Genomic DNA, 24,900 nt, shown 5'->3' with positions numbered 1-24,900 from the left:
CAAAAAGGTTCCTGACCCCTGTCCTAATAGAAAGGGGCATTTCCTACTGCTCACTCCCAGAAGTAGGAAGGGGAGACACCCAGGTTTTTCTGGCTAATAATTGCTTATGGGCCTGTCCTCCAGAAACCTTAAACTCAGCTATACTACTAGCCTCTATCACAGGGGTCAGGAACTGCACAGCGTAGGTTGATGATGTAATGCCGTAGACCAACCCACAGGGCAGGGAAGCCCGAGCTGAGCCTCTGGTGATGACGTAGCACCGCCCCGAGAAGCGGGGAAGCATGCAAGTCCCAAAGAAGCCTTAGGGCACTACCCCGAGGAGTGGGGAAGCTCTGGTAGTCAATGTAAAACGTAAGCACGGTCCCGAGGAGTGGGAGGCATGGATAGTCTTGTTCATATTGCAGGCGCAACCCCCACTGAAGAACTCACGGGTAGCTGAGATGTCCCAGAGGTGGTCCCAAGGAACGGGAAACCAGGAGACACAGAGCCAGCCCGAGGAGCGGGGTAGGCGAGGAGAGCGAGTCCCCAATGCGTGCACTGGCCCCCCGTGGAGCAGGTATCAGGCAGGGTCCAAGTCCAAGGCACGAAGCGTAGTCTCAGGAACACATAGGCAGCAGTCGAAGAATTACGGAATTTGTTGCCAAGTCGGCTAGCTGAGGGCAAAGGTGGATCTTAAGTACACCGGTCTGATGATGTCATCAACCGAAGAGGCCCCGAGGTTCCCGCCGATGATGCTTCAAAGAAGGGCCCGGTGGCGCGTGCATGCGCGCCTAGGAAGGCCGAAAGTCAAGGAGGGTGGCGGCGGTGTCCAGTTCGCCATGAGGAGTCCCGGGGGACGCAGCGGTGAAAGCTGGCCCAAGCCGTGAGCAGCCCCGGGGAGGGCAGGAGAGCAGTGCAGGAAGTGAGTACACGCGGTCGCAACATCAACTTGACCACATCCTCTGGCAACAGATTCCATAGCTTGATAGAGCACTGAGTGAAAGAGTACTTTCCGTGATTTGTTTTGAATCTGCTGGTGATTAGCTTCATGGAATGTCCCCTTGTTTTAATATTATTTGAAAGGGTAAATAAATGTCCTTCACTTATCTGTTCCAACCCACTCACAATTTTATACACTTCTATTATGTCCCTGCTCAGCCGTCTCTTTTCCAAGCTGAAGAGTCCTAAGCTGCGTAGCCTCTCTTCAAACAAAGGTGTGCAACACAATGAAAAGTGCACACCATGGCATTGAAAAAAAAGGTATGACATATGGAAGAAAATGTATTAATGGCAAAAAATAAATAAAAAATGAAACCTAAGAATAGGAGTCAAAAGAAAGCTGGGGTGGAAATGAGCCAGGAAATGAGAAGCTTGATACTTTGAGGAATCCATTGATGCTTTGATCTCAATGTTGCCAACTTTTGGATTGCTCTACCCCAGCAATCACTTTAGGTCAAGGAAATGATTTACATTTTTATATACAAATGCATCCAAGAGCTCTTCTAAAAGCTCCACATTTCAGAGACTGATATTCAGCGCTACTGCGCTGGGAACGTACAGACTTACCTGGCTAAATGACGGCGGCCGAATATCCGATTCTGTTCAGCGGCCACAACTTAGCCTGATAACTACTTATCTGGCTAAGTGGTTGGCTGGATAATTTGTGGCCGGATAAGCAGCAATATTCAAACTTATCTGGTTAACTAAAGATTTATTCAGGGATATTCAGCACCTTAGCCATATTGCTGAATATCTCTTGTAAGTTAGCTGGATAAGTCTTATCCGGCTTAACTTACTTAAACATTCAGTTTTGAATATCTGCTCCCTTATCTCTCCTATGCAGAAGGCCAGATGAAAAACATGCAGCGGCTGAACTTAGCTGGAATAGTCATTTTGGTTTTGGCTCAGAGCACCTTGCAGATAGTAGCAAAGGAGTCGTCAGATGAGATCAGGTAAGATAAATAAATATTTCTACTGTTCATGGAAGGGTACAGAGATTAAATTTGTACTGAGGAGTACATCAGGGCGCTAAGAGAGTAAACGGAGATAAAGCCATGATAATGGAGGAATTAAAAGCAAACTGTGAATGTACTATGCTAAGACTCATTTACCATTAACATTTCCTACAGCTCTGATCCCTTTTTGAAAACCTATTATATTAAATAAATGCATTTTTTAAAGCACTCAACAGCTTGTAGTCTCTCTGGAGTGCCATGTCCCATTCTGAGGGCTGCGCACATATAAATATATTTTATCATGCTTCATACTAGATGTCAAGCGTACGAACCCAAGAGTGGCCAACGCTTCCCCTCTAGCACCAAGCGGCACTCAGAGGGCACATTCACCAGCGATTTGACCAGGCACCTGGACAGGATGAAGGCCAAGGACTTTGTCCAGTGGCTCATGAACACAAAGAGGTTCAGGTACAAGTCTCAGATTGTTTGCAAGCGATGTGACAGATAAGCGGTAGGGATATATCGTTGTCTTTAAATGCCAGGGAAATCAAGACGACATTTGCTGTTTCGTTTTGTCTCTTTTATCATCTGAAATGACACAAGCACCCCCCCCCCTCCAAAAAAAAAAACAAAACACCATTTAATGTTGATGTTTTAGTGTGGGTTAAAAGGCAGAAACAAAATGAATAGTAAAAGAAAAGCAAAATGAAATGAAAGTTTTTGTTTTCTATTCACACCCCTAATAAGCAGAGGTCAAGTCTTGACATTTCCTTCCCAGAAAGAGGAATTTAGGTGTTTGAAGTCTCTCACTCTCTCTGTCTCTCTCTAGTGCTCGGAATCTTAAGAAAGAGCATTTTTCTGATTTTAAGAGTCATTTAATATTTGTCCTTTTTAAAAGTATAGCATTGAGTGTTTAAATGTATGTTAATCTGTATGCTAATTTACTGACATGTTGACCATAGATGCCTTCAGGTATGATAAAAATAACTATCTATACTACAGAGATGTAGATAGATCTCCGAGCAAGTGATTCTGTTTTAGAGCTTCTGCTTTAGCCAAACGGAGGAGATATGAGGGTGATGCTTGAGCAGTTTCTTTTCTGTGCCGCTGGACGGCATACAGAACAGAGCAAATACTGCAGCACAGTAACAACAAACAGTAACCCGCGTCTCCCTTCATTGTAAGCAGCAATGTTCTCTTCTTTGTCTAGTGCCACAAAGCGCTCTATTAAAGAAGAACCCAAGGTTCTACCCTTCCCTTCTGATTTCTCAATATTTAGGTAAGGCATGAATCTAATTTTATACTGGTCAATGGAATCCAGGATCAGATCGTCTGCTGCTATAGGATGAGGTTATGCTGAATGCCATAATATGCAGCTGTAAGCGACAACATATCAGAGCTGGCCAGTGATCTGGTTTCCTAAGAGAGAGACTTTAAGCCAGTCCTGGTTTGTTTGGTTTTTTTTAACTTACGTCCCAACGCATAGTGGTTTTTCTAGTCCAGGTTTCCTCCATGTGAAATCAGCATTGGAAGTACCAAAATGCATCAGGATGAAGTTATCACAAAACTATCCTAACTTAAAGTCTCCTCCAGGAATGGGGTCACTGAGTGGTGCTGATATGACTTTAGGAATCAACACAATTAATTTAATTCTAACATATAATCTTTAAATTACCCTATATATCTACCACAGAGGCTCCCTTGCAGAAAACAAAAAGCCTGCTATGTGCAGAGCAGATTCTTTATGTGTGCTGTTTGTGTGTGCTGCTTAATATTTTCTGTAGAGGTCATAAGTGCCAAGTTGGGCCATATGTTCAAAGGGGTTGCTCCATTTGTGTTTCTTTGGTGAAATATTTAGAACATTGTAGGGTAACATGTTAGAGCACTGTGGATATTTTTATTCCCAGAAAGAACTCCTTTCCTTTAAGATAGTCTGTAGATTGTTCTGACCCTTACAACACTGTAATAAAAAAATGAGACTTGGAATGTCTGCATGATTAGGAGGCTTGAACAGCATGTTTCCCCAAAATCCTTAGGGATTTGTAAGATTGTAACATGCTGCAGTGTCACTGGTCAAAAATCCATTGCTTTAGGCCCTGATTGGTCCTTCAGACACAGCTCACACAGATCTAGCCCAGAATTCACTAGAAGTTCACAGTGGAACCAGGTTTACATCTTCTTGTGAGGACAGCCTAACTTTATCCTCCCCAGGCACTAAGTACAGTGAAACTTGTCTAGTTAGTGATAAATATTGAATCCTTGTTATTTTAACTATTAGCTGCTTGCAGATTAAATCTTTTTCTCATTGTTCTTATTTTCTATAAACTTTTCCGATTTTTAGCTCTGTCTTTGTGACTGACTGGTGATCCCAGAATTTTTTTAAATATTTGGTCTGTAGGTACATTTCTAGGAACTATGTAACTCCAGGTTTTTGTGGCATTTTCAGTGTCCATAGAAACCATCAAGGGCTAGCTTGAAGGGCAGGATTCTTGCCCAGAAGCAAGTAGGGAACCAGTTGGCAGGTGGGAAGTTGTCAGTATAAGGGCACCTGGGCAAGTGCAGATAGGGCCTTAACAGTGTTTAGCAGAACCTTCTGAGTGACCACAGGGTTATCCCTGAGTGGGTGTAAGGGCTAACACTTAGGTATTACAAGGCAGACTTTCTTTTCCAGTGGTTGAAGTGGGATCATTCTTTTCCAGTGGTTGAAGAGGGTCACCATCTGCTGAGTGATTTAGAATGGACTTTGCAATCTCCAGCTATAGAGTACAGTGAACATTCAAGTTTGGTTGGTCGAGTTAGATTAGCCTCATGGTGGGATGGAGTATTTGTATAGGTGTACTGCATTCTCTCTCACTCATAGCCCCCATGTACTCTTGCTTCCTTTACCTTTCCTCCACCCCATCCCGCATTTCCTCCTTATCTCACTTCCCTATCTTGCAACATGCCAGACTCAAGGTAGGAACAAAACAACCCCCTCTGGAGATCCTAATCTAGGGAGGGATAATGTATCTGGGTTATAATAATGTGGATTTCTTCACTCTGCACCTCCAAAGCCTGAAACCTTCAGGGTGATATCCATGCCCCCTCCCCCACAGCTCCAAAGAGTGAGAGCACCAGGAAACACCATTTTTACCTGGCTCAGTACCTCCAGTGCCTTCCTCCCTAGGGCCTGAACTGCCTTCTACAGCAGCAGTTGAAAACCTATGACTGTGCTGCAGCCTCTCTCCATGTCTTCAGACCAAGTGACTCTACCTGTGCAAGCAACACTAGCACCAGCAATACATTATGCAGCCAATCAGTGGTGGCCTTGCACCAGCATTCTCTGCCCATATGTGCTGCTACTTCCATCTTCAAGTATCTGATCTGGCAGTAGTGGTGGAATGTGCTCCTGCTGCTGTGGGCTAGATCAAGCTCCTTCTGCTGTGCTGCCAGCCCAGAGATGCATCGGGCCCTTGGGCCTTAGTTTAGGGAGCCCTGCTCTAGCTAATCATCTGTGCAGAAGACAGAGAATATCTCTACAGTCTGGATAGGATCCAACTTGTTTAAGCTCATTCTGATGATACTCATAGAAACATGATATTAGAAAAAAACCGTATGGGCTATCTAGTCTGCCCATCTGCCCAATTCACTTAGCTTTATAATTCCCATCATTCAAGGTTACATTGATGGGTTACTAACTGCCTTTGAGAAAATCTGCTGTCTGAATGAGATTCCAGAGAAGGATCCGCTATAATATTTGGGAGGAAAGCCTACTGGGAGAGCACATGAGGCATTCCAGGAACAGGTCATGGAGACATTCTCCCAGTTTGAGGAGCGTTGTAAGGCCTAGCTGAACTATTATGCTTTTGTGCCTGATATTTACAGAACCAAGTTCTGGAATTTGCAGAAGAAGGCAGATGATACCCATAGTGAGTTTGTGATCTAACTAAAATGTTATGGCGGGTGAAGCATAGAGAACCCCACCCCCGGAGTGGTGCGGGCTGGCAGGGCAAGGCTGCAGCAAGGCTTGGGTAGTCTGGTATGGCTGGAGCAAGTCTTGGATAGTTGGGTAAAGGTGGAGCGAGATTTGGATAGCCTGGAAAAGCTGGAACAAGGCCTGGACATGTTGGTAAGGCGGATGCAAGGCTTGGACTAGAACAGAATACAGGTAAGGGTGGAACCAAGGCTTGGACTGGAACAGCATGCAAGTAAGGCTGGAACTCGGGCTTGGACAGGAACAGAATAAGGCATGACAGGACAGGCTGAGACAAGGATAACACAGACCATGGAACATAAAGCCCGAAGGCAGCAATGCAGGAAAGCCCCGAGGGGCAGAATAAGGAGAGGCCTAGATAGGCCAGAAAGCAGGGCAACGGGCAAGAAAGCTCAAAAGGCAGAAGTCAAGGCAAGGGTCAGAAGGCCCAGTGGCCACAGGGCAAGGTAAAAAAAAAAGGTCAGAAGGCCCAGAGGCCATGAGACAAGGCAAGGCAAGGCGGATGTCAGAATGCCCGGAAGCCATAAAGCAAGGCAAGAATAGGCCTGGGGAGGCTGCAAGGCAAGAGTGGCTAGGGCAAGGAGCCAAGGGTGACGCAATGGAGAAGTATCTTGGGATGACAAGGCAGGGTTATGTAGGGCTGGAGTCTGGTGTGATGCAGGTAGGAGGGAGGAGCTTGGCCAGGCTGGAGGGCATGCTATTCGAGGTCCCTTGGTGGAGGGGAGACTGCATAGCAGCTGAAACCACAACAAAAATACCAGCAAAACCAATGGCTGATTGTGGATGGGGTTAAATCCCTGGAAGACTGTTGTGATGGTCCTGGAGCAGATTTACAAAAATGCCATCTAGAGGTATGGGAGTATGTCCAAGATAATCAGCCCCATACTTCAGAGGAAGCAATTGAGCTTGCCAACATCGTGGTCTTTATTCAGTGTTGACTTATCCAGCTAAGGTGGCAGTGGCTGAATATCTGCCCAGGATCAGTGTCCAACAATTAGTCAGATAACTACTTATCTGGCTCAATAGTTAGCTAACTATATGGTGGGCAGGGCGAAGACATAATTGGGAGGAGCTGAGCAGGCCAGATAAGTTATCTGGCTAACTTTGATATTCTGGTTGCCCAGGAGTCCTGTCCTAAAGTTAGCTGGATAAACTTATCTGGCTAACTTTTAGATAGCTAGTTGGATTTATTCAATGGCACAGCCATGCTGCTGAGTATTCTGGTTAAGTTTGCCAGATAGGTTTATTCGGCTAACTAGCTCAGCTGTATAGCAGCTAAATATTACCCCTTTATGGTTTATTGTCCCTGGCTGGCCAAGAGAAGCCATTGATATCTGCAAGAACAGGGATGTAGGACTAGCCAAGATCCTAAGTTTAATGTTCCTGTGACCTCAGGTTGATTCAGCAAATCCTCCAGTTTTCCTCAGAAACCTAAGGACTTTAAGCATGAGCACCCCTGTTGACACTGCTCAAGACATTTCAAGGTAAATTGCCCTGACAGCCTCATGTCTGCACCAAAAAGCATTCTAACTTCTGCACTAAAACTGGCATAATTTATGGGTGGCCCAGATCCCATGCAAAGGGCCCATGCAGTCCCAGCAACATGCAGAGTTACTGGTGTCCCATCAAGCAAGGAAGTTGTTGAGGTTCCACAACATTACAGCACCTCAGTAACTGTGAATCAGACCTACGTAACTGGGCTTGTGAACACTGGCTCAAGCATGACCGTACCTTGACCACAGCTAGTACCAGAAGGTACTATTTTTAAACTTTTCAATCTTGGGCGAAAAAACGCCACCACCTTATGTCAGAGAAAACGCCGCCATCGAGTGAATCAACGGAATCCGTTGAAAAGTTTAAACAAATGTGAGATGAGGTGTTCCATGAATTTGAACTATTGAGACGTTATGAAGTAAGAGTCGGGGATGTGTTGAGCTGTACATCTGAGAAAGTTTTTTGGGACGTGCAGAAAGCCCTGTGGATAGATGTTGGATACATGAGCAGTGGGAGATTGTTGAAAAACTCTCCTGAAGAAGCCTGAGGGAAGGCGAAACATGTAGAGAGAAGATAAAGAAGGATTAAGAGGAGAGAAGATAAAGAAGGATTAAGAGGATTGACGTTTCTTGTAACGCATGACTCAATGTGTAATGCGACTCTTTCTGCTTATAAAACAGATTGTATCTAAATTTGGTTAAGTGTTGTGAAAAGATTTGTCTTTGATGTTTAACTTGAATCTTTGATAATTGAAGTATATAAGGATTAGTGAGATTTGTATGAATGGTATGTAGAGTGTATGGGTTGTGTATGGGTATGATGAAATAGTTTTTAAAATAAAAATATCTATTGTGTGGGGTATTATGGATTAAATGTGGGATGTGTTTTATAAAATTTTTACCAATAAAGATTGAAAAATGGGATTGATGTCACAATATATTTATTAGTTGTTAATTGGTTTGTGATATATGAATAATTTGCCAGGATTGGGTATCCTGTAGGGATGTGCAGACCAAAAGTTTAAGTTCATAAGTCCATAAGTCGAAAGGGGGTCCCATTTGCGGTCAATATGGACATATGGAGAATTCCATAAATTGAGTCTATGTCCATATGTGCAAATAAAAATTTAAACCCCTCACCCGCCTTAATCCCCCCCCCCCCCCCCCCCAAGACTTACCAAAACTCCCTGGTGGTCCAGCGGGGTCAGGACGCCATTCCTGAACTCCTTTGCAAGGAGCACGTGACGTCGGCGTCACGTCGGAGTGACGCGGCGTCACGTGATTCCCCTCGGGTTCGCTCCCGGACCCCTCGTTGGGCCCAAAAGGCACTTTTGGCTAGCTTGGGGGGGGCCTCCTGACCCCCCCAAGCTGGCCAAAAGTGCCTTTTGGGCCCAACGAGGGGTCTGGGAGCGAACCCAAGGGGAATCACGTGACGCCGTGTCACTCCGACGTGACGCAGACGTCACGTGATTCCCCACGCGTCCGCTCCCGGACCCTCACGGAACTTTTGGCCAGCTTTGGTAAGTCTTGGGGGGGGATTAAGGAGGGTGAGGGGTTTAAATTTTTATTTAGATCAACAATCGCGATTTCCAACGTATTCAACATAGCTATGTTGAATAAGTTGGAAATCCGATCGTTTAAGCCTCATCTTTTTTTTAAGTTAAAAAAAAAAAAAAGTTGCGTTTTCCATTTAAGTTCAAAACGAATGCACACCCCTAGTATCCTGTCACATGGTAAGGGCAAAGGGCCACCGGCGCCATTTCTATTAACACAGCCGTGGCCCGAGAGTGGGAGATCGTGCCGGGACACCCCCCCCCCCCACACTAGACCCCAGGTAATTTAAAACATTTTGGGGGGGTTCGGGAGGGTGGGGGATTTGTTTTAAAGGGTCGGGGTGGGTTTTAGGGTTGTTTTGGTGTGCCGGTTTTCCCGCCCTCCCCCGATAAAATGATTTTTTAACCAAAAAAACCATGACGATCAGATTCCCCCCCCCCCCAGCCAAAATTGATCGTTAAGACGATCGATCACACGATTCACATCCCTAATATCCAGTGCCCTGGATGATGGAACTGAAGCCCAGTATCTGATCACTATGATCTTAGTCATGAATATTTACAGATTCTTTTGTTGACTGCTGCTCAGAAACGATCTGCATTTACTACCCTTTCAGCCTGTATGAATTTACTGTCACGCCTTTTAAAATTAAAAATACCCCAGTACATTCTAGCACCTAGTAAACTGACTGCTAGACAGACTCCAAAAACATGCTAGAGATATCTAGATAATATCGTTTTGTACAGCAAGACCTGGGATGACCACCTGACAAATTTAGCTGGGGTATTGCACAGATCCAGGAGGCAGGCCTATCAAACTCAGCAAATGCCAGGTGGAAATAACAGAAGTCTACTTAGAACATAGACTGGGATGTGGACAGTTAAAGCCTAAACCAGCTAAAGTAGAGGCAATGCAGAACTGACCCTCCCCTGTGAAAAAGAAACAAGTTTTAGTGGGTTGTTTTTTTTTTTTTTTAGAGACAAAAGGATATTACTGAATGTTTGTACCTAGTGCAGCACAATAGGCTGACTGACATGACTAAAAAGAGGCTACCCTGCATCTTTCCTGTTCACAAGAATGCAAAGCAGTCTTATCCACTACAAAGACTGCATTAGCAACTGTTCTAGTATTGGTTGGACCAAACTATAACCAAAGATTTGGGGTACAGATGCCTCAACTTATGGTATTCTCAGTCAAGTGGACAGCAAAGGAGAAGAATACTCCATATCTGAGACAGAAGCTCCTGCAAATAGAGGTGGCCTATGCTGCTGTTGTCAAAGAATGCCTGGTCTTATTGTGAGCCCTTAAAAAGACAAAATCTTTTATATATGAACAGGACGTCACCGTCATCACAGATCATCATCACTTAGAGAAGATAAGGCCATCGCGGAAAGATTAAATGATTTCTTTGCTTCGGTGTTTACTGAAGAGGATGTTGGGGAGGTACCCGTAATGGAGAAGGTTTTCATGGGTAATGATTCAGATGGACTGAATCAAATCATGGTGAACCTAGAAGATGTGGTAGGCCTGATTGACAAACTGAAGAGTAGTAAATCACCTGGAATGGATGGAATACAGAAGACAGACACAGAGAGAAGTTTGTGGGAAAACGGGCGCTAAGTGTTCAGTGCCCGCTTTCCTAACGCATGCGTTACAGTATTTAAATGAGGGGTCGCACTAAAAAGGAGTTGCTAGGGACATTAGCGCCTCCTTAGCAGCAGAAGCCCAGGAGAGGTGGCTGTCAGCAGGTTTGGAAAACGTACACTCAATTTTGCGAGCGTCTGTTTTCCTAACCTGTTACAGCCACGGGTTAGGAAAATGGACATTCATAAAACTGAGCGTTGGTTTTCCTAACCTGACCCTCCGGCACATTTTTATTTAACCTTTTGGTTCCTCTGACTTAGGATGTACAGAAAAGTAGTATTTTCTGCTTTTCTGTGCACTTTTTTGGGCTGCTCAGAAATTAAGGCCTGCCCTTGGACAGGTACTAATTTCTGAGTATAAAATGTGCGGATCAGGTACACATTTTTTTTTGTATCCCAGGCGAATAACTAATAGCTTCATCAACATTCATTTGCATGTGACGAGCGCTATTAGCTTCGGGGAGGAGTTGGATGCATGTTTTAGATGCTCTAAACCCTTATTGTATAAGGCGAGGCAGATGCATGTCCAATACGCGTGTCCAACCGTGGGTAAAACAGTGCGCTCAGCTGAGCGCACGTTACCGAATCGGCCTGAGAGAGAGGCATAGACACAAAATCCCCAGGCACAGACAGAGGCATAGACACAACACCCCTAAACACAGGCAGACTCACCCCACCCGGATACAGAGCGAGACAAAGGCAGACAGACCACATCACACACAGACAAACCAAAGCCCATCAGACAAACAAAGACCTGTGCTCCAAACTACACCCAGGCAACACGGCCCACGTACCACAGTGGTAAGAGATGGCAAAGTTTTTTAAAAACTTAGGTGACAGCCTAAGGGGTAGATTTTCAAAGGATTACGCGCGTAACCCCGAAAACCTGTTCCTGCGCGCGCTGCCGAGCCTATTTTGCATAGGCTCGGCAGCGTGCGCAAGCCCCAGGACGTGCGTATGTCCCCGGGCTTTGAAAAAGGGGTGGGAAAGGGGAGGGGTCGTGGGCATGGCGCCATTCCGGAGGCGGGACCGAAGCCTCCGGCACAGCGGCAGTGCCGGGGGATGTCGCGCCGGCAGCTGGCCAGCGCGCGCAAGATATGCCTGCCAGAGGCAGGCTTAAATAAGTAAAACAAGGGGGGGGGGGATTTAGGTAGGGCTGGGGGGTGGGTTAGATAGGGGAAGGGAGGGAAAGGTGGGGGGGAGCGGAAGAAAAGTTCCGATTTCGGAGCGGCCTTGGAGGGAACGGGGAAAGCCATCGGGGCTCCTCCTTGGGCTCGGCACGCGCAAGGTGCACAAGTGTAGTGCGCACAAATCTACCCCTAAATGTTTTAAGAGCTAAGAAAAACTCCATCCTACCCTGCCTAACTTTATTTTTGCTTCTTTCCTGTTTTCAGTAATTATTCTTTGTTTACTAATCTTTTTTATTTTCTCATGTTTTTATTTGCTTTTTTTTGTTGTTGTTGTTGTTGTTGTTACACTTTTTGCCTTAATTCTCTCTTCCCCACCTCCTCATTATCTCTGGCTTCTTTCCCCCTTCCCCTGGCCTTCCTCACCATCTTTCCCTCCCTGCAGGCAACAGCTGTAATCTCGCTCCCAGATTAGGGACCCGGCGGCAGCAGCAGGAACTGCTCCCGGGCTGAGGTCTGAGAGTGGCGGATTCCCCTGGGTTATGGAACATGGCAGTGGCTGCTCCCATGTCTGGTTCTGCCACAGCACAAGCAGCTCTTCCACCTGGCCCACTGAAAGAGACTTATGGCTGAGTTGCAGTGATACGACAGCATTCTTGTTGCTTCCTCCCTCTAGAGCTTACAGTACCTCCACATCGCCGAGACTCGACAGCATAGCCATTTTTTCCTTCCTCGATTGGGCAGCCAGTGGACCCCCTTTAGGATTGTCGAGGGCCCACCAGTTTGCTCATCCCCTAGTTTAGAGTGTCGAAAGCTCGCCCTTGGTTGTGGGAAGTTAATGATTTAAGCAATCCAGGGGGAGAGAGGCTTCAAGCACTGCAGTATGCGTTGGATGCTTTACCCTCTGCCTGGATATTAACTTTAAAAGGGCCCCAGCGGGTTTTGTTTTGGTGTGCATACCCATAAATAGTGACTGGGAACAGTCAATTGGGGTATAAGATTCCTGGGTACTCAGTGCTAAAACGGTTCTTGTGCTTGTATAATTTAATGTAATCCTCAGCTGGGCCTATTGCTTTTTCTGTTTTGTTTGAGTACCAACTGCCATAATTTTGCATTCAAGTAGCATGGTTATCTGTTATGTTTTTTACTTTGTCAAGTATTTCCGTTCTTTTCTTACAAGTTGTTGGTAAAATGATCAACTGTTTCCTTTGTTGTGGTGATTGCATATGGTGTGGGTGATAACTCATACTATAGGGAAAAGTGTGTGTGTGTGTGTGTGGGGGCAGTGAGGAAACTGGGACCCATGGATTTGAGGCACAGGATTTCTCTCTCCCAGTGCTATTCAAAAAAAACCCTCATCCCTCATTCTGCCCCTCTATCATAGGTGCAGGTGGGGTTTCTTCTGTTACAGCACACCTCTCTCCCTTAGCAGCAGGCAGGGCCGGCGCAACCCACTGTGCAAACTGTGCACTTGCACAGGGCAGTGGCCTGAAGGGGGAGGCGACCTGGGGGCCACAGTCAGCCCCAAGATGAAGACAATGTGGCTCAGGCCGCCACCTCCAGACCCCACCAGGAGGCCAAACACAGGACGAGGCCACTGCCGTGCGGTGGTTCCCAACCTGCCACATGGCTGAGTGGAAGGAGCTGCGGGCCACCCAGTGCTCCCAACCTGCCACGCGACTGAGCAGAAGGAGCTGCATGATCACCCTGTGCTCCCAACCACCGCGTGGATGAGTGGAAGGAGCTGTGGGCTGCCCAGTGCTCCCAACCTGCACACGGCTGAGCGGAAGGAGCTGTGGGATCACCCCGTGCTCCCAATCTTCCGTGCGGCTAAGAGCAAGGAGCTGCGAGGCTGTACAGTGGTCTCAACCTGCCAAGCAGCCAGAAGAAAAAAAGGCTGCGAAGTGATAGCCAAGCTCCCACATGGCAGAAGTGAAGAAGAGGAGGACCCGTGGCTGCCAGGAGAGTCCTTGGTGTGTATGTGAGAGAGGGAGCCAATATGTGTGTGTATGAGCAAAGAGGGAACCTGTGTACGAGTCTGAGCATGTGTCTGCATGTGTCTGAGTAAATGTGTGTGAAAGGGAGCATGCACGTGTGTGGGTGTGTGTCTGAGCATGTGGGTGTGACAGGGATCATGTGTGTGAGAGAGGGTAAGTGTCTGTGTGTGTCCATGTCTGAGCATGTGTTTCTGAAAGGGAGAATTGAGACCAGTAAAGAGACCAAGCTCTAGGGTTGATGGAGTAAGAGATCTCAATGGTTCTTTTTGAGCAATGAATTCTGCAGTTTATATCAGGAAAGGTTGTGGTATCCAAGCATAAGGTGGTCTCTGAAAGGGTGGGAGTCCACACCTGCCACTTCTCTTTATGTGTGTATCTGAGCATGTGTGTGTGAGAGGGAGGGTGTGTGACAGAGAGGCTGTGTGTGTGAGCATATGTATGTGTCTGAGCATGTAGATGTGAGAGAGATCTTGTGTGTGTATGTGTATGTAAGAGGGAGCATGTGTGTATGGGAAAAGTAGAGTGTGCCCGAAAGGGAACATATGTTTGTTTGTGTGTATGTATAGATATATATCTATATCTAGGAGAGAGGGAAGAGAAAGCTTGTACTTCCCTTTCCCACTAATCTACAATACCAAGGTGACTGGAAATTCAAAAAATTCCCAGGTATGGAGAGCATGAATCCTTATCCTTATTAGTTTTAATTTTTGGATATTATTTCATGTGTCTGCTGTTTTGAAATATTTTATTGGTATTTGGGCAATTTAAAACAAATTTTATATGAGTTTTTAATTATTGGATCTTCCATTCATCAGCTGTTTTGAAAAATTCTTTTTATTAGTATGTTTATACTATTATGATTTATGCATTTATTATATTTCTTGATTTTATTGTTTAATGGCTGAGGATTGGTGATGGCTGTTTTTCCATTGTTGCACAGCATACAGAGTCTGATTTGTGGGTTTCAATTCAGTTTTTGCCTCCATGTTTCTATTTATACTTTATGGTTTCTTTTTTCTGTATTTGGTGAGGGATCTGCCCATGTTCTGCATGTGTAGGCAAGGAGAGGTATTGTGCTAGCATTTTATGATCTATAGCACCTTAGTTTGTACTTTTTTCTTAATAGGAGGTGTATTGGTGTTTTAGGGCCTAGTGTAATACTTGCAGTGCTACCTTCTCATTGATAGGGTCCTTACTTTTTAAGTGCTGGCAGTTAGTGCTGTTTTGGTATGGCAGGCTTATTATATTTTAATTGTAATTCACGCATAGCTTTCTGAGGGTCAAGCCCACACCCAACACGTATTGCGGTAGTCCTAATACCATATGGGTTCTAAGTGTCTTTTTTTTCCTCCGTAGGGTTTTCTGGTTGGCAGCTGTGCATGTAGATATAACATTCATGCTGATTTTTTATTTTTTTTTAATCTCAGAAGACTGTACTTTGAATCTTCTTTTTCATGTAAAATCTATTATGAATGCATATTTGTAACTGTGTGTGTGGAGAGGGTGGGGGTGGGATGCAAGGGTATAAGGTTTGCTTAGGGCACCTAATACTCTTGCACTGGCCAAGGTTTCCGGGGGAGGGGGAGAAGTCCCGGAGGTGGTGGTGGGGGGGGGGTGACAGTTTTTAAAGTTTAAGTTGCTGGAAGGAGCTGGGCTGTTTTTGGTGGGCTCAAGACAGAGACCAAATGAAAATACAAAGGGGGGGGGGGGGGGGCAGCAAAAAGGCAGGAGGTTTTCCTGTATTACCTGAGAGGTGCTACAAAATATTCAGAAAATCAATGGACCTGTTTCTCAGCTCTGTTGTTATTTCCTCTTTTGCATTTATTCTCAGGTCTCCTTTCTTTTATGTCTTAATGTTTTTCTCATATTATTGAGAAAAAAAAATATCCGGATTTTGCTGAACTGCAACTCTATCTAAAAATTATATTTGCCAATATTTCTTCTCTGCTGTTCCTTGTTTTACAGGTACAATTAATCAATGAAGTAGACTGAATAAGAGACCTTGCAGAGCTGTTTTTTGGAATGACCAGTGCGATGACATTTCCTGTCCACTCTTCTAACATAATCCTTCTCAAATCTAGTCAATGAGAATCACCAACAGGTCTGGTTTTCAAGATATCTTCAATTAATATTTATGAGAATGATTTGCATATGTCTGGCCTAAGCACTAGTTTAATGCACATGCTCTGAAAACCAGACCTGTCAGGAAGCTCTCAAAGAATGGATTTGTGAGACACTGGCAGAAATGATCAACAGTGTTGTTACTTTATCCCAAGATTATCAGCAACTCCCACCTCCTTTGACTATTGCAGAAACCCAGCACAGGATGGCAGTCTCAGAAATGAATACTTTTTTTTTGTAGAATAGAATAGGAATGGGGGTCAAATTAGAAGCCTTGGTGAGCCTGAAATTCTGGACTGGAGTTGCCCGATCCTGTCTTTCCAAAATGTCAGTGTAGTGGAAGTCTGGTATCAACAGCATGTCCAGATGCCTAACATGGTTAATTTTGTATTTTCATTTACCCTTGAGGACCAGGGCTGGTCATCCTTGCTGGCATGGATTTAATCAGTTTGAACTGCTATAACTGCATGACTGCCATAAATGTGACTGACTGTTACAAATGAAGTATCCTGTTACCCTTTTCATCACTTGTGGCATGAACCTGGTATTTAATAAAATTCATTAGTAATAGCATACTTGTTTATACTGAGCCTCTCCCATATATTACCTTGTTTAGTTGTTCCAGAGTGGATCTGCTCTAATTTAGCCGTACTGTTACTGTACACACTGACTGTAGTTCCTGCAACTAGCCTTCATACAGGATTTAATTATATAACAATGCTTTTTTTTTTTTTTTTAGCTCATATGAAAAAAGGTTAAAAGTTTTGGTTGCTTATCATTTGATAAAAAAGTGGAATTTTCCTAAAACCCCAGCAGCAGTTTGGCCTTTGCTGCCATACTGGAGACCTGTAGTTGATTTTCAGGCCTGGATCATGGTCTCTGGAGGAGCTGAGAGTGGCACTGCAGAGGCAACATTCACAACTTCAGGGAGGGAGTTGTGTGCAACAGGCACATCTAGGCTTAGGGTTACACGTCTACTGGGTGCCAGAGGCAGTCAAGGTGTGAATCCTTGAGCTACAACACCGCCACTGCACTGGCTGGGAGATAAAGATGAGGACAAATAATAAAACTGGAGAAAAAAATCTCCTAGGTAGGTGCAAACGAAGGCTCCTAGAGCCACAGCTCTGCTGGGGTAGATTCTGATTGAACTGGAAGGCAAAAGGAGCAGGGGGACTAATGAGCATGTGCACACATGTAAGAAAACAACTAAGTGATTCTGAATGGTGAGGCACATTGAAATCCTTTTGGGTCGTTGCACATTTAACAGCCCCGTACAAATTCCTAACAATTTTGTCCAGATCGTGTGTTTTCAATCCAGGATTGCAACTGAGAAAACACTAATTGATTACTACTACCTGGATAAAGGACATAATTATAACTTGCTGCTGTCTCTGATCACTGGTTTGCAGCCTCACAGGAAGGCTCAGAGATTAAAGTGTTTGTGAAACCTCTGGAAATTTTTTCTTTTGGAATGTGCCAGATGTTTTGTGTGGATTTCTTGAAATGCCTCCAGCTGCGGAATGGAGGCTTGAGGGGAGCTCCTGTGCTTTTAGCACTATCAGCTGCAGGGGCAGAGCATAGTGAGAATCTGAAAATCCAAATGCTCTCCCATTGCCAGAACTGATAAAAAGCTGTTGCCAGGGGTTCTCCGATGTGCCTTAATTGTAAAAGAGAAGTGAATGATAGGGAGAAGAATGAGACCGATCAAGTTAGAAGGTTTAAAAGTTTCTGTGTTTATTGATTTTTTTTTTACATGTCATTATCTACCTCAAAATGTGCACATAGATTACTGTTTGTAAGTAGTTTAAAGAGACAAATCCTTTTTTCAGACTCTCAGAGCAGTGTAACAACTGGCAGCATACCCCCAAAGTTAAACTGAAATACTGTCACAAGCTATCCTTCAGGATTTGCAAGTCAGTACATGGGGAGGACATCTCCAGCTGCGATTAAACTGTTTAGCAGTATGAAAGGTGCTTTACGACTTTCCAGTCCTATCAGCTTATTGGCTGAAAATTACTGGGTTTTACATCGTTTCTGCTAAGTTAAAATAGTATACAAAGCTCAGGATGGGAATGTCCAAAGATGTCTACCAATTACCTGATATCGGCTTCGTATTTCAATTTCACAGACCTGATAGGGGCAAATAATTCTTGAAAGCAAGTCACACAAGAGTGCATGCCTCATTTACATAAAACAACAGGGTCTGGTGCATCTGCCCGGAAACTCCCAGCTTCCAACATCAGCCCTGAACCACCACCCACCCTTTCATCGCTCCACAAATGAAGACCAAGGAGCCCACGCAGTACTGGGTTATAATAAATTGCTTAGGCTGTAGGGGATAGATGTGGTATGTATGCTATCAGTGCATTTAACACAAATTCTATTATTAAAGTACTTTTTACTAACATTTTGTTACTGTTTCCTATTGAGTATGGAAAAAAAAAAAGCCCCAAAACTAAGGATGAAACATATCTTTCTACAGAAAAACAGCATAGACTGTTTTTTTGAGGCACAAGCATTTGAGGACAAGAGTCCACTTTGTCATATGCTATCTGATGAAGTGGACTCTGTCCTCAAAAGCTCATGGCTCAATAAATCTGTTAGACCATAAGGTGCCACTAGCTACTCCATATATGGCTACCTCTTCCAAAGTTTCTAGAGGAATGACTATGTAGCATACTGATCAAAAAGCAGAAGGAAAAAAATTACATATACACAATCAGGCCGATGCAGTACTGGTGCTTGGAAAACGGGCGCTCATCACTGAGTGCATGCTCTTCTAAATTGTGTTGATGCACCTCTCCTGGGCGCCCGATGTTATATTTAAACGGGCTGCCGGGGTAAAAAGGTGGTGCTAGGGGAACTTTTGTGCCCCTAGTGCCTCCTTGGCAGTGGGCACACAGGAGAAGGGGCTGTCAGCGAGTTAGGAAAACAGATACTAAATTTTATGAGTGACCATTTACCTAACCTGTGCACATCCACGGGTTAGGAAAATGGATGCTCGTTAATTGAGTGTCCCTTTTCCTAACCTGACAGCTGGCAACACTTTTTATTTTTTATAGGGATATCCTTTTTCGGTTCCTCTGAATTAGCATTACCACGATATTAAGTCTGAGGAACCACACAAAAGCAGTATTTTCTGTTCTTCTGTAATCTTTTTGTGTTCCTCAAGAATTAACACCTGCTATGGAGCAGGCGTTAAATTTTGAGGGAAAAGAAAATGTGCGTGTCGGGCGCACTTTTTTTTTTTTTTTTGCAGTGGAGGGAATAAATAGCCTCATCAACAGATTTGCATGTGATGAGTGCTATTAAGCTATGTGCTGGGTTAAACACGCACGCGTTTTGGAGGCACTAAGGCCCGTTTTGCATTGGGGCTATGGACGCGCATCCAAAACGCACGTTTGGCCGTGTGCTGCAGCTAGCACACAGTATTGCATCGGTCTGTTTGTTGCATTAAAGTAAACATTATTAATGGAGCTTGGTCTCTAACAGAAAGGTTTGTCTCTTTAAAATACACTGGAAGTGGTACAGCTACACACGTTATTTGATTTACTGTATTTGGTGAGCAACGAGTTAAAATCAGTTACTGTATTCATACCACCTATTAATCAGCCTCACACACCCTTACCCTCACACAGACAGAAGGAACAAGAGACAACATCTTGCACTTTTAAACTGAAAAGGGAACAGGGAAGAGTAACTTCAACAAGAAATCATCTTTTTTTATATAATAAAACTTTGGAACACTAAAATTGTAAATTGCATATAACATTTATGTTTCTTCTTTTAAAATTAACCTTTATTTACACCAGGAAGTGCTTCAAGACTACATTTCTTACAACAAAATATATATATTTTTCAGTTTCTCTAAAACAAAATATTCTATCTCTATTTCTATTTGTAGGCATACAAGGAACAAGAAAATTTACAATAAAAATCAATGTGCCAGCACTTATGTTTTTGAATGGAGTGGGGTTGGAAAGAGGGTCAAATTACGATGCTTCTTGTTCTTTAAAAAAAACAAAATATGCAGAAAACTAAAATAAAAAATGCCATTTGTTTCAATAGAATGGAGCTGTGGATAGGCAGGTTTTCTTGCCATTATAGAAAAGTGTTCACACTTCCTAAAACCAAAGCTCTCTTTTCTAAAGAAGCTATAAGAAGAAAAAAAAAAAGGGAAGGTGGCATGGGCTAGTGCTCGGAGCACTAGACTGGGAGTCAGGAGTTTCCTGGGTTCCAATCCCATTTCTTCTGCTAACAGCCTGAGTCTGACTTGGCCAAATACATAACCTCCTTGTCTCTCAGTTTGCCCGTGGGTAATAAAAACACTGCTCCTGTGCACCTCTTCCACTTTGAAAGCCATCCAGGAAATACACTGCCAGGCCCTCTATCCAAGAGGTGGTTGCATTTCTGAAGGGCTACAAAGATGAGGAATTTTGAGATCCAGCCTGGATGAAACTATCTTATAACCACTATATTAACATTGTTCCCACGTCCCCTCACCCAGCTTCTGAATATATGGGTGCTGAGAAATTCTCCACATCCATGCACACCGGGGATGGCTGCATTGCAGGTTTCTGAGATGCTATGATTGTAAAGTGCATTTTGGAGTCTTGTTTGCACATAAAGTACTCTACATTAATCTGGATGCGTTTAGTTTTCAGATCCTGGAAAGTGATGATCTTGGCTGAAAGTGAATTTTGATGCAAACAAGCACTGCTTCGGCTGAGCCCTGCTGCTGGAACCTTAGGCAGTTTTTTCTTTCACTTTTTGGTCCATAAAGAGGAAATTTAGAATTGGATAAGGCAGCTTAAATCCCACTACCCTCCTGCCTCATAGTAGGATCCCATCTAGGAACAGTTGTGCTATGAGTTCCTGTTGCATATCAAAGGAGCAGCAGGAAGCAGAGGAGAGGAAGAGATGTATCTAACCTGATGAGTACATAAAGGCACAAGACATCCCTCTTTTAAAATTTTCTTTTCCATCATGCCAGTCATTCTGCAACATAAAATTGGAATTATTTTTAGTTTCACTATTGCTGCCTGGCTCAGATTATCCATGGACAGGTTTTCCTAAACTTCAAGGCATTGCATTCTGAGAACTGTAGTCTTTTCCTTCCTCTACGGTAGCAAAAGAACTACTAAATCCCAAGTTGATGCAATTAAGGTTCTTGGTGAGCAAGGTCAGTCATGGTTTTTTTTGTTTTTTACTTCTATCGCTACAGAATCCTGGGATTTGAAGCTTTTAACTTGTGCTTGCTGCCCTGGAGCTCTCTGGAAACTCCAACAGCAGACAATATTTTTTTCACTTTATTTGGCTTTGTCAGGCATGTACCTTAAAATACACATTACCATTTTAGATCATATCTAAAAACTGTCCAGCACCAAATGCACAAACCAGAGAAGTCAAAATTTGCAGTGAAAAAAATTAAATAAAAAAAGGTAGTTTAGGGAAAGAATCAACACTGGGGTCTGTGCAGACATTGGTGCATAGACAGACAGGAGGATAAGTATTTATGAGACACGGCATCTAGGACTAGGCTGATCCAGTCCTGGTTTTGTCTTATTGCTGGCTCCATGTCATATTGTTGTGCTGCTTTGGGTCAACCTTTTACTTGAGGGAGGCGATACACAAATAACAAAAGAAACAGGTTAATCTAGTCTTGATTTCACTCTATTGCATTCATGAAGGTATAGTCCTGTTTTTGTTTTTAATCAGAAATATAAGTCCTTGCATGCACTGGAGCAACACCAGGACTGGATTAGCTCACTCCTTATGATAGGGAGCCATGCACAAATAGGCCAATGCAATATTGGACGTACATTTTTTACGTGCTAAACTGGGCACACGTTTTTTTGAACATGCACACAGCCACCTGTCCTGAGCACTCGATGCAATAAGCAAATGAGCTGATGCGCAATGGGTAATTTGTGCATCCATAGTGCTCTGCATCAGGTTCCCAGGAGAAGTGGCTGTGCGTCTAGAACAGCCTGACCAGAGCTCTCTCCCCACCACCGGCAGGACTGTTCCTGAAAGGGGATTGGTCCTTTCACTGACATGTGACAGTGAATGGACCACTCATCAAGAAGTGAAGGAGTGAATAAATTAATATCACCTGCCCGACCTTTAATATTAATGTATTCACTCCTTCACTCACTGGGCCAGACCTTGGGGATGTCTTCTGTGGTACGCCTATGAGTGGGACATAATTCTGCATTCTGTGGTTTCTCCTATTTAGCATTGCTAGGATACTAATAGGAAGAAACACAGAAAGCAAAATTTTTTTGTTTTCATCAGCGCTCGAGCACTGCATACTTTGACGCCTGCTCCTGGGCAGGTGTTAAATTGTCAGCGTTAAAGTGTGCCATGGCTGCACGGAAATATTTTGTATCAGGGGTAATAGCTAATAGCCTCATCAAACTGAATTTACATGTGATGAGTGCTATTAGCATCGTGCTGGTTGGGTTGTGCATTTTGGACGCTCTAATCCCCTTATTGCATGAGGGGTTTTGGATGTGTGTCCAAGTGAAGTAAAGCCGGTCGCTCGGCCAAGCACTCTATGGAGCATCGACCTGAAAGTATTACTCAAAGCCATTGCCCTGAAGAGAGGGACACAGTAAGACAAATATGGCTGAGCACTTACGAAAATCATGGTTTGAGTGACTAAGTTTTACTGAAAAATTTATTTGGCTATTTCTAGTCCTTTCCACAGAGCAAATACTGTTTATATACAGCAGTAAAAGAATCACAAATTGGGCTTAAAGGTAATCTACAAACACAGCATTTCTTACTTTCCTGTAATCAGAGTTTTTCAGGGACATTAATTGAAAACTGAAATCAAATTTAATGTTCTGTCAATTTGCATTTAAAATTTAAAAAAAAATCCCACAGGAAGAGCCTATTAACTATTTTCTCAAATATATACTTATAAAACACTGAAAAAGAAAAACATTTCTTTAATCTTGAAGCTTTTAGTTGCTGGCTGCTGCAGTGTTAGCCGCAGAATTAGTTGCAGCTCTGGAGAAAAAGCTGTTGGAATCTTTCACAGAACATATTGATGGTTATCACCATCATTTGGGGAAGAAGAGACTCCCTTTTATCTGGCTAATACTGGACTCTTATCCTTTTCTAAATGAAAACATTAAATACTTTCACTTTCGTCTCCTGGTTTCTTTGTAGGTTGCAGTACCTTTCTTTGAACTAGCAGAAGACTTGGGGTTTTACACTCAACACCATCTCTGGGAAATTCTGCTGGCCCAATAAAAGGTTTTCATGATTTGCAAAGGAATCCACCAACGTACTCATCAAAATTGTTGTAGATGTGGGCAGAATAGCTTGGAAAAAGGGGATGTTTCCCCCCTACAAACACAAAGTTTATTTACAAGTAGCAGCATCTCAAGAAGGGACCCATGCGATCCACGGAACTTACGTGGAGCATCTTCTTTGGGGGTGAGTCTTATATTGGGTGCCATCAAAGGTCTTACAACAGACAACAAATTTAGAAGCATTAAGAAATGCACAGCTGCAACTGCATCTGGTGGCAGTGTCTTCCACAGAAATTGCAGTCACTATTCCCTGCCATACCTCAGGGCTAGGAATCTCTAGGACACCCGCCAACTGACCCCTGATTTTCACCACAGAAAACCACAGTGAAATATCATCTGATGGTGAGGAATGTCAGGTGTGATTAACACAGACGGGATATTCCTCTTTAAGCCTCTGGGTAGCTGTCATATGGTGCACATGCTAGCACTTAAAGTCTCCCAGGAGAGAGAGAGAGAGAGAGACGCCATAGTCTCTCATTGAAATGCTGTGGTGTCAGAAAATGTTCAAGGGTCTGGGTGAGGGGAAAATGGTAACAATTTCAATGAAACAGAAGGGCGTCTCCATCCTAAAAAAAAAAAAAAAAAAGCAAGAGTTGGCAAATGAACTGAGAAATTGGGTATGAGGAAGGTGCTGTGAGAGTGGCAGGAATAACCAGGTGTTTTCAATCTATGGAGTGACATTCATCTGGGAACCAGAGACAGCCATTTAAGAAAAAGAGACTGTGCAGGTAACACATGGAAATAGGTGCCTCAACCAACCAGCCTTTTTTTCATTTGGAAATGGATGTTAAAAAAAAAAAAAAAAAAAAAAAAGGAATTCTCCAGGTAAAGGGAATAGGGTGGCACCACTATGGAAACATAGCAAATTACTGAAGCTAACCTCCTAGGTACAACTGCCTGAAGTTCCTAAAACATTTGCAAACATGAAAAGATTAGAATGTTCATAATCTGAGGCAAAACCAACTTTGCTAAAATTGCAGCACTATTTTAAATATGATTTTCACTTTTTCAGCTCAAGTCTGAAACGGTCCATAAAACTGGATAATTGACTGTGACCAATCCTTAGTGCTTATTGACTCTGCTTGTGCTTTCCTTGTAGGTAGAAGGGGGTGGAGGAGCTTTTTTTAAAAAACAGAAATGTGCCAACTGAAGGCTCTCTCTTGTGTTTCGTGCAGACCTCTCCTCAACTGCCTGCGCAACACGGGTGGCTGCTGGTGAAAGAGGCAATCCATCACCACCTAGGAAAGCGCAAGTGCTCGCTCTCTCGCTCTCTCTCACACACACATACACCACAATAGTGATAATGAGAATACCAAGAAAAAAGTTAAAAAAATAAAATGTTAAAATTTCTGAATGGCTTTAATATGGAATCCATTATCCGGCCTCGTTGCTTGTACCCGTCTGTGTCAGCGCTTTCCTGAGTCTGCCGCTGAGTCATCTCGTCCTTCCAAGCCCAGACTCCCCCATTCTATTTGAATAAACTGCAGGAGAGAAAACATGGTTAGTCAGGGACAAGGAGCAAAAATGCATCCCTACCTTGTGATTCCTGAGAGCTATGCTAGGTGGGCTGCTCTCCAAAACCACTGGAGCAGTTTCACAATATGCACAGGTGTCCAGAAACTCATGCTAGTGAAAGATTGCTTTCTCTTTCAGTTTATTAATTGGACATCTCCAGAAATTTATGGAAAACATCAAAGGGGATCACCAGTGTTGGACAGATGCTCATAAAGGTG

The 24,900-nt window shown here is 43.8% G+C and overlaps 2 protein-coding genes across 2 annotated transcripts in view; one reads left to right on the top strand and one right to left on the bottom strand.

The window, feature by feature from the left end:
- The first annotated feature begins 1,830 nt into the window (after positions 1-1,830).
- LOC115088756 (glucagon-like) lies at positions 1,831-16,224 on the top strand. Its single transcript, XM_029596990.1, has 4 exons — positions 1,831-1,931; positions 2,250-2,402; positions 3,145-3,213; positions 15,687-16,224. The coding sequence occupies exons 1-4, from the start codon at positions 1,831-1,833 to the stop codon at positions 15,694-15,696; spliced, it is 333 nt and encodes a 110-aa protein (XP_029452850.1). The 3' UTR covers positions 15,697-16,224.
- Positions 16,225-17,554: 1,330 nt separating this feature from the next.
- The window catches only part of SLC4A8 (solute carrier family 4 member 8), a 408,829-nt gene continuing 401,483 nt past the window's right edge, over positions 17,555-24,900 (bottom strand). The window contains exon 26 of the mRNA XM_029594968.1: positions 17,555-24,648. Coding sequence (XP_029450828.1) covers positions 24,636-24,648 — 13 coding nt within the window. The 3' untranslated portion in view covers positions 17,555-24,635. The remainder of the gene's footprint in view (positions 24,649-24,900) is intronic.

This window comes from Rhinatrema bivittatum, chromosome 3, assembly GCF_901001135.1.
Source record: "Rhinatrema bivittatum chromosome 3, aRhiBiv1.1, whole genome shotgun sequence".
NCBI classification, from domain to species: Eukaryota; Metazoa; Chordata; class Amphibia; order Gymnophiona; family Rhinatrematidae; genus Rhinatrema; species Rhinatrema bivittatum.
The sequence above is the reverse complement of the archived record's forward strand: the minus strand, read 5'-3'. Positions and strand labels throughout refer to the sequence as shown.

Excerpts from the sequence above, each read along its gene's own strand:
- LOC115088756 (XM_029596990.1), top strand. The coding sequence starts at position 1,831 with ATGAAAAACATGCAGCGGCTGAACTTAGCTGGAATAGTCATTTTGGTT. Across the intron at positions 1,932-2,249 it reads GAGTCGTCAGATGAGATCAG|ATGTCAAGCGTACGAACCCA; the intron begins GTAAGATAAATA and ends GCTTCATACTAG. Across the intron at positions 2,403-3,144 it reads ATGAACACAAAGAGGTTCAG|TGCCACAAAGCGCTCTATTA; the intron begins GTACAAGTCTCA and ends TTCTTTGTCTAG.